We start from the raw sequence: 8,566 nt of genomic DNA, 5'->3' as shown, positions 1-8,566 counted from the left end.
CACTGATTTTTCCAATAATTATAGTCCTCTTTGCATTAATGTGTTTTTTGAACGAATACAAGATCTGCGTTGCAGTCCTTGACAAAACAAACAAAAATGCTTTTCTCTTCACGGGTGTTTATTAAATAACTGATATTACTCTCGAATGGATTGCCCTTAATCTCGCTAACCAATCAAATATGATTATTAACTTTCTGTCAAAGACACAGGCATCTTAATCGGTTATCGGTCAATCGATGAAGGCTTGTTTAATGGCGTTGTACCCGAAACGATTCGAACACTCGACTTGTAATGCCTGGATTTGGATTTCGCGCGAAATTGAGGCATTGTCTTCACGCCCGAAGCAGTGGACTCCGGGAAAGTATCACGACTAGAACATTCGGTGAGTCGCAAGTAAACAACGTTTTGTTCGCATGTTAGTCATTATACGTCGGTAGTTGATTAACGTCTAATATTGCATAACATATCTACATTAAAATAGCATCATGCAGCACCAAGTCAAATATCATAATTGAGCGCGAGGAGGACACTAGCAGTCTTTCATGTACATAATGCATAGCTAGCTAGTTGCTAACGTTAGCTAATTTGCTCTCAGTCAGCTAACTATCGCATTCATTGTTTTGCAGAGCACATTCCACCATGGGAATTCACGGGCTTGCAAAGTTGATTGCAGACCAGGCACCATCTGCTATAAAAGAACAAGACATCAAGAACTACTTTGGTAACCACCTAACATTACTGTTCTTTTTTTGTTGTTGCCGTCCAAGCTTTTTCGTCATGCAGGGGTGTATCACGCCATTGCAATGTTGTCTTGTTCTCTTGACTACTTTAGGGCGGAAGATCGCAATAGACGCCTCCATGTGTATGTATCAGTTCCTTGTCGCTGTCAGACAGGATGGTAATGTGCTACAAAACGAGGATGGAGAGACCACAAGGTAGCTAACTAGCTACATGTTCCCGCATGCCTTTAGAGCTACTCGTGCATGTGTGAGATATAACGTTAATAATAGTGAATTAATATGCTGTATATATTCTTCTAACCCATTCTAATGTGATATTTTCAAGTTTCAAGTCAGTTTTGTCACGTGAATTTTCTTGCATCCTCAGCCATCTCATGGGCATGTTTTACCGGACTATCCGCATGCTGGAGCACGGCATCAAGCCTGTCTATGTGTTTGATGGCAAGCCCCCACAGCTGAAGTCAGGAGAGGTGAGACAGGCTGAGGTCACATTAGCCTCTGAGTCAGTGTGGACTGGACAAGCCTCCACTGTTAACTTTTAGATAAAAACACATTTTTCTAACAGTCCCTTTACAATGTAGAATAAACTTCATTTTAACTTAACTCTGCATCAATGAGAGTATGATGAAAGGTTAGTCTACATGCATTTACTCAAATATTGAACAATCTAACTCGCTTGCTTGCTCGCTCTCTCTCTGTCTCTCGCTCTTTCTCTCTCTGGTTCTAGCTGGAGAAGAGAGGAGAGAGGAGGGCTGAGGCTGAGAAACTGCTGGCCCAGGCACAGGAAGCAGGTAGAGCAAGTCCCCCACTGCAAACTGACATTGATTTACTTCATGTTTGCATGCCAACAGAAATTAAGCCATGGAATTGTGTAGTGACAACCTATTTTCCTATTCACCACTAGGGGAGCAGGAGAACATTGATAAGTTCAGTAAACGTCTGGTGAAAGTCACCCGGCAACACAACGATGAATGCAAGAAGCTGCTCACCCTGATGGGGGTGCCATACATCGAGGTTTGTCTAAATCTCTGTTTAGTTATTTTCCTTAGCCAATCATAAACAGTTGAATGTTATGTGAATGTAGTTAGGTAACCACCTAACATTACTGTTATTTTTTTTTTGTTGCCCAGAAATATTTTTTTTCTGTCGAGCATATGCCGTCTTGGTGAACTAATCCATTGCGGAATCCTAGACTAAAAGCCAATTTATGCTTGATCTGAAAATGTGGTGGAGGGTGTGACGCAACTGTGGAGCCTCCACAGACATGCAGAGGCCAAATCAAACTCTGTGCTGCAATGCCATGCGCCTCCCAAATGTTGTAACAATGCGGAGGGCTCTGTATAGCTCCGCATTGACATGATTGGTTGACGGATTGGCTGACGGTGAGGGCGGTACATCCTGTTTAAACACACTCACTTCCTTGACAACTTCCTTCACAACAGCAATGTTCTGACTTTTGCAGAGGCCGTATCACAGTAAAGGTGCAGACATCAGATTGACCATGTGGCACCCAGATGCACAATGTACTTCTGTCTCCAGAATGTGCTCTCTCCTGCCAATTTGTGCACATTCATTGTTTCATAACTGCATTGTGTGAATTGTTTGCATTTGATTGTTAGTGTTTGATTGCTAGTTTGTTTATTCCCCGTTACATATATCAAATCAAAGTTTGTCACGTGCGCCGGATACAACAGTGAAATGCTTACTTACAGGCTCTAACCAAAAGTGCAAAAAAGGTATTAGGTGAACAATAGGTAGGTAAAGAAATAAAACAGTAAAAAGACAGGCTATATACAGTAGCGATGCTATATACAGAAGAGAGGCGACATACAGACTTCGCTGGAAGTGAGGTTAGTCAGGCTGATTGAGGTAGTATGTACGTGTAGATATGGTTATCACCAGTTACATTTACTGTTACTTCCTATAATTTTTAATCTACAGTGTTTGTTTGGTTACGGTCATTTCTGTTTAATGCATTCAATATATTATTATTCATTCTCGTTGTCAGTGGACACATTGTTTGCACAGTGGACAACCTATGCAACACTTGTGACAAACAATTAAAGGTTTATGTCATTCCTTTTTAAGTGTTTTGTCAATTCAATTTAGTCATTGTCTTTTTGTTTGGAGCGTTTCTGTCAATGTTGAGTAAGGACGTGCACCTGATTACGCTTAGAAGTAGGCCTATAGGCTACCTGGCTTGCGACCATATGTCGGCATAAATGTGCCCATTTGGGGGGGTCTGATAGTATTTCTGTTTTGGCTAGTTCATTTGTTCTGTTTTGATAGTGAAGATACAATCTCCCATCTCACCATCTAGGCTCCGTGTGAGGCTGAGGCGAGCTGCGCTGCTCTGGTTAAGGCTGGGAAGGTGTTTGCCACTGCAACAGAGGATATGGACGGTCTGACTTTTGGAACAGGGGTCCTACTAAGGCACCTCACTGCCAGCGAAGCCAAGTACTACTGCACTTCCTATACTACCTTAATCATTACCTATCTTTTCATCCCATTATACAGTATTTGCAGCATCACAGCCATACAGTTTGTGGTCCTATTTTAACAGTAAAAAAAGCGGTGTATGTTATTGTATTTGATGTGTGTTAGATATTCATATTTTTTTTCGTTTTATAACATTTATGTTCCTCTATCCTAGAAAGCTTCCTATCCAGGAGTTCCTGTTCAGTCGCCTTCTGCAGGACATTAATCTGACCCATGAGCAGGTATCTCCAGACATACCCGTCTTCTGTTGTCAAGAACTGTCAGTATAATGTCATGTTGTGACATCAGACCATGACCTTTTTTGTTTGTAACTGTGTAGTCCTCTACCTCCGCCACTCACTCTTCCCCTCTCTCGCCTCTGTCTCAGTTCATAGACCTGTGCATACTGCTGGGCTGTGACTACTGTGGTACTATCAAGGGAATCGGGCCCAAGAGAGCCATTGACTTGATCAGACAACACGGCTCCATCGAGGAGATTCTGGAGAACATCGACCCGTCTGTGAGTACTGCTCTACTGACTGTCCCTAGCTAAGTAGTGTTCATTGTATTACATTCTCCATTGTCTCCATTGCTCCTCTTCAGCGCAGAAATTCAGGACACTCCCACATTACTAACAGTCTTTAGTTTAAGTTCAAAACAACGATGCAGCAGTTCTCCCTGTCCCAGAAGTCAGTCTGAGTGTCTGTCTCCTTGGCCCCTTGCAGAAGCACCCTGCCCCAGAGGACTGGCTGTATAAGGAAGCCAGAGGGCTGTTCCTGCAGCCTGACGTGGTGGACTGCTCCACCGTAGACCTCAAGTGGAGCGAGCCTAACGAGGATGCCCTCATCCAGTTCATGTGTGCAGAGAAACAGTTCAGGTGACTGATAGTCTGAGCAATGAACATTATTGGCCCCTTAAAAAATATATATATATATATATGTTTTTACATGGCATAAAAGTAACACCTGTGTCAAACAGAACTTTAATACTCTTTACCTAATGATTTATGTGAGTTTAGAATGGCAGGGGCGAGTCCTAAATTCTCCCATTTGATGTCATTGCATGACTAAGGGGAAATTCAACTAAAGTGGAAGTTGGGATTTGCCCCAAATGGTGTAAATAGTGGAATATATGCTTCAGTCACACTTCTGTGTTCTAAATCAGTCAATTATTCTAAGTGGTGCAGTGCTTGTAGACCTCTGCTGCTTTTTCACTGTTTTAAATGTTAACACTTACATTTGAGCAGACACTATTATCCAGAGGGACTTACAGGAGCAGTTAGGGTTAAGAGCCTTGCTCAAGGACACATCGACAGATTTTTCACCTAGTTGGCTCAGGGATTCGAACCAGTGACCTTTCGGTTATTGGCCCAGCGCTCTTAACCGCTAGGCTACCTGCCACACCAATTTCACACCACATCCACATGTTATGCCGTGGTTGGTATTTTGTATTTCTATTTATTATGGATCCCCTTAAGCTACTCTTCCTGGGGTCCAAACACACCAAAGCACCCACATTATATATAAAACCAAAGAAAACGGTGAACTACGTTTGTACTGAATGAATTAAGATTAAACAGTACATCATATAACATCTCTACACCACCACACGTTCAATACAACAATATCACATTGTGAATCTATGCATGCATGTGTGAGTGATGAATTTTGACTCATCCTTTCAGGTGTGTGTGTGTGTGATGTGTTTTCAGTGAGGACCGCATCAAGAACGGCTGTAAGAAGATTCTGAAGAGCCGACAGGGCAGCACACAGGGACGACTGGACACCTTCTTCACTATCACCGGGTCTCTGTCATCAAAACGCAAGGTGCTTAGGTCACTACATCACATACTTGACAGCATGGCACACAGAGGGAGAGAAGTGGAGCTAGAACCCTGAACAATCTAAATGGTTGACAATTTGTTCTATTACAGATTGTCTTGAGAGAGAAACAACAACATGAAGCCTCTTGACCATACTGTATCCATGTTAAAATGATCCTCTACTTCCTCCTTGTTTAGGAACCTGAGACAAAGGGATCCAACAAGAAGAAACAGAAGACCGGTGCAACCTCAGGCAAATTTAAGAAGGGCAAATAGACTACAAACAGGAAGTGAAGCAAGTATAGCAGAAGTTAGTGCAGGAGTGTATGAATCACTTAGCTACAATTACTTACTACAATTATAGTGCGTCTGATCAAGTGTTTTTCATGTTGAACTAGGCAAGTTTTATGAATGTTTATTCTTTTGAATAAAATATAGAAAAATGGATTTCGGCTTGAATTTGAGTTCTTATTATTTTTATAACAAATTAAATGGAACATGCATTCCCATTCAAGTCAAGAGCTAGGGGAGAGGGAGATGCCTCTTGCTGAAGCTTTGTTGCATTATCAATATGACAAACAAAATGTGCTGGAGTATAGAGTCATTAGAAAGGGGAAATGTTTTTATAGCACATTCATTTCCATTCTTGTGTAGACTTTAAAAGAATCATGTTAAATTAATACGGTCTCTTTTTTTATATATATATACAGTGCCTTGCGAAAGTATTCGGCCCCCTTGAACTTTGCGACCTTTTGCCACATTTCAGGCTTCAAACATAAAGGTATAAAACTGTATTTTTTGGTGAAGAATCAACAACAAGTGGGACACAATCATGAAGTGGAATGACATTTATTGGATATTTCAAACTTTTTTAACAAATCAAAAACTGAAAAATTGGGCGTGCAAAATTATTCAGCCCCCTTAAGTTAATACTTTGTAGCGCCACCTTTTGCTGCGATTACAGCTGTAAGTCGCTTGGGGTATGTCTCTCAGTTTTGCACATCGAGAGACTGACATTTTTTCCCATTCCTCCTTGCAAAACAGCTCGAGCTCAGTGAGGTTGGATGGAGAGCATTTGTGAACAGCAGTTTTCAGTTCTTTCCACAGATTCTCGATTGGATTCAGGTCTGGACTTTGACTTGGTCATTCTAACACCTGGATATGTTTATTTTTGAACCATTCCATTGTAGATTTTGCTTTATGTTTTGGATCATTGTCTTGTTGGAAGATAAATCTCCGTCCCAGTCTCAGGTCTTTTGCAGACTCCATCAGGTTTTCTTCCAGAATGGTCCTGTATTTGGCTCCATCCATCTTCCCATCAATTTTAACCATCTTCCCTGTCCCTGCTGAAGAAAAGCAGGCCCAAACCATGATGCTGCCACCACCATGTTTGACAGTGGGGATGGTGTGTTCAGCTGTGTTGCTTTTACGCCAAACATAACGTTTTGCATTGTTGCCAAAAAGTTCAATTTTGGTTTCATCTGACCAGAGCACCTTCTTCCACATGTTTGGTGTGTCTCCCAGGTGGCTTGTGGCAAACTTTAAACAACACTTTTTATGGATATCTTTAAGAAATGGCTTTCTTCTTGCCACTCTTCCATAAAGGCCAGATTTGTGCAATATACGACTGATTGTTGTCCTATGGACAGAGTCTCCCACCTCAGCTGTAGATCTCTGCAGTTCATCCAGAGTGATCATGGGCCTCTTTGCTGCATCTCTGATCAGTCTTCTCCTTGTATGAGCTGAAAGTTTAGAGGGACGGCCAGGTCTCCTTCCATTTCAATATTATCGCTTGCACAGTGCTCCTTGGGATGTTTAAAGCTTGGGAAATCTTTTTGTATCCAAATCCGGCTTTAAACTTCTTCACAACAGTATCTCGAACCTGCCTGGTGTGTTCCTTGTTCTTCATGATGCTCTCTGCGCTTTTAACGGACCTCTGAGACTATCACAGTGCAGGTGCATTTATACGGAGACTTGATTACACACAGGTGGATTGTATTTATCATCATTAGTCATTTAGGTCAACATTGGATCATTCAGAGATCCTCACTGAACTTCTGGAGAGAGTTTGCTGCACTGAAAGTAAAGGGGCTGAATAATTTTGCACGCCCAATTTTTCAGTTTTTGATTTGTTAAAAAAGTTTGAAATATCCAATAAATGTCGTTCCACTTCATGATTGTGTCCCACTTGTTGTTGATTCTTCACAAAAAAAATACAGTTTTATATCTTTATGTTTGAAGCCTGAAATGTGGCAAAAGGTCGCAAAGTTCAAGGGGGCCGAATACTTTCGCAAGGCACTGTATATATATATATATATACACACAGTGCATTCAGAAAGTATTCAGACCCCTTGACTTTTTCCACATTTTGTTACATTATAGCCTTATTCTAAAATGGATTAAATGCTTTTTTCCCCTCATCAATCTACACACAGTACCCATAATGACAAAGCAAAAACCAGGTTTTTAGAAATGTTTGCATATTTATAAACAGAAATACCTTATGTAAATAAGTATTCAGACTGTTTGCTATGAGACTCGAAATTGAGGTGCATCCTGTTTCCATTGATCATCCTTGAGATGTTACTACAACTTGATTGGAGTCCACCTGTGGTAAATTCAACTGATTGGACATGATTTGGAAAGGCACACACCTGTCTATATAAGGTCCCACAGTTGACAGTGCATGTCAAAGCCAACACCAAGCCGTGAGGTTGAAGTAATTGTCCGTAGAGCGTCGAGACAGGATTGTGTCAAGGCACAGATCTGGGGAAGGTTACCCAGACATGTCTGCAGCCTTGAAGTTCCCCATGAACACATTGGCCTCCATTGGATGTCTTTCAGGGGCAGGGAGACTGGTCTGGATCGAGGGAAAGATGAACAGAACAAAGTAAAAGACATCCTTGACTCAAACCTGGTCAGGACCTCAGACTGGGGCAAAGGTTCACTTTCCAACAGAACGACCCTAAGCACACAGCCAAGACAAGGCAGGAGTGGCTGTTGGACAAGTCTCTGAAGGTCCTTGAGTGGCCCAGCCAGAGCCCAGACTTGAACCTGATCTAACATCTATGGAGAGACCTGAAAATAGCTGTGCAGTGATGCTCCCCATCCAACCTGACAGAGCTTGAAAGGGTCTGCAGAGAAGAATGGGAGAAACTCCCCAAATACAGGTGTATCAAGCTTGTAGCGTCATACCCAAGAAGACTGGAGCTGTAATCACTGCTAAAGGTGCTTCAACAAAGTACTCTGCAATTCAGCACTCTTATTACCCTCCTCCTTGGTCAAATAGCCCTGACACAGTCTGGAGGTGTGTTGAGTCATTGTCCTGTAGGAAAACATGATGGGATGGCGTATCGCTGCACAATGCTGTGGTAGCCATGCTGGTTAAGTGTGCCTTGCATTCTAAATCATTGACAGTGTCACCAGCAAAGCACCATCACAACTCATCCTCCATGCTTCACGGTTGGAACCGAACATGGAGAGATCTTTTGTTCACCTACTCTGCGTCTCACAAAGACATGGCATT

General features: G+C 42.0%; 1 protein-coding gene across 2 annotated transcripts; it reads left to right on the top strand.

Annotated features, from left to right (window-relative positions):
* Nucleotides 1-276: 276 nt before the first annotated feature.
* On the top strand, nucleotides 277-5,487 carry LOC110535235 (flap endonuclease 1). Of its 2 annotated transcripts, none has more exons than XM_021620112.2 (12): nucleotides 277-382; nucleotides 627-721; nucleotides 833-935; nucleotides 1,108-1,210; nucleotides 1,468-1,531; nucleotides 1,645-1,754; nucleotides 3,061-3,197; nucleotides 3,394-3,460; nucleotides 3,607-3,738; nucleotides 3,944-4,095; nucleotides 4,930-5,044; nucleotides 5,239-5,487. In XM_021620112.2, exons 2-12 carry the CDS (start codon nucleotides 640-642, stop codon nucleotides 5,314-5,316), a joined length of 1,143 nt encoding a protein of 380 aa, XP_021475787.1. In that variant the 5' UTR covers nucleotides 277-382; nucleotides 627-639; the 3' UTR covers nucleotides 5,317-5,487. The 2 variants fall into 2 exon arrangements, with proteins under 2 accessions (XP_021475787.1, XP_021475788.1); XM_021620113.2 differs by having other exon boundaries at nucleotides 281-393.
* The last annotated feature ends 3,079 nt before the right edge of the window (nucleotides 5,488-8,566 follow it).

Source organism: Oncorhynchus mykiss, chromosome 11 (assembly GCF_013265735.2).
Source record: "Oncorhynchus mykiss isolate Arlee chromosome 11, USDA_OmykA_1.1, whole genome shotgun sequence".
In the NCBI taxonomy this organism is placed as follows: domain Eukaryota; kingdom Metazoa; phylum Chordata; class Actinopteri; order Salmoniformes; family Salmonidae; genus Oncorhynchus; species Oncorhynchus mykiss.
Note: the sequence above shows the minus strand (reverse complement) of the source record. Positions and strands in the feature narration are given on the sequence as shown.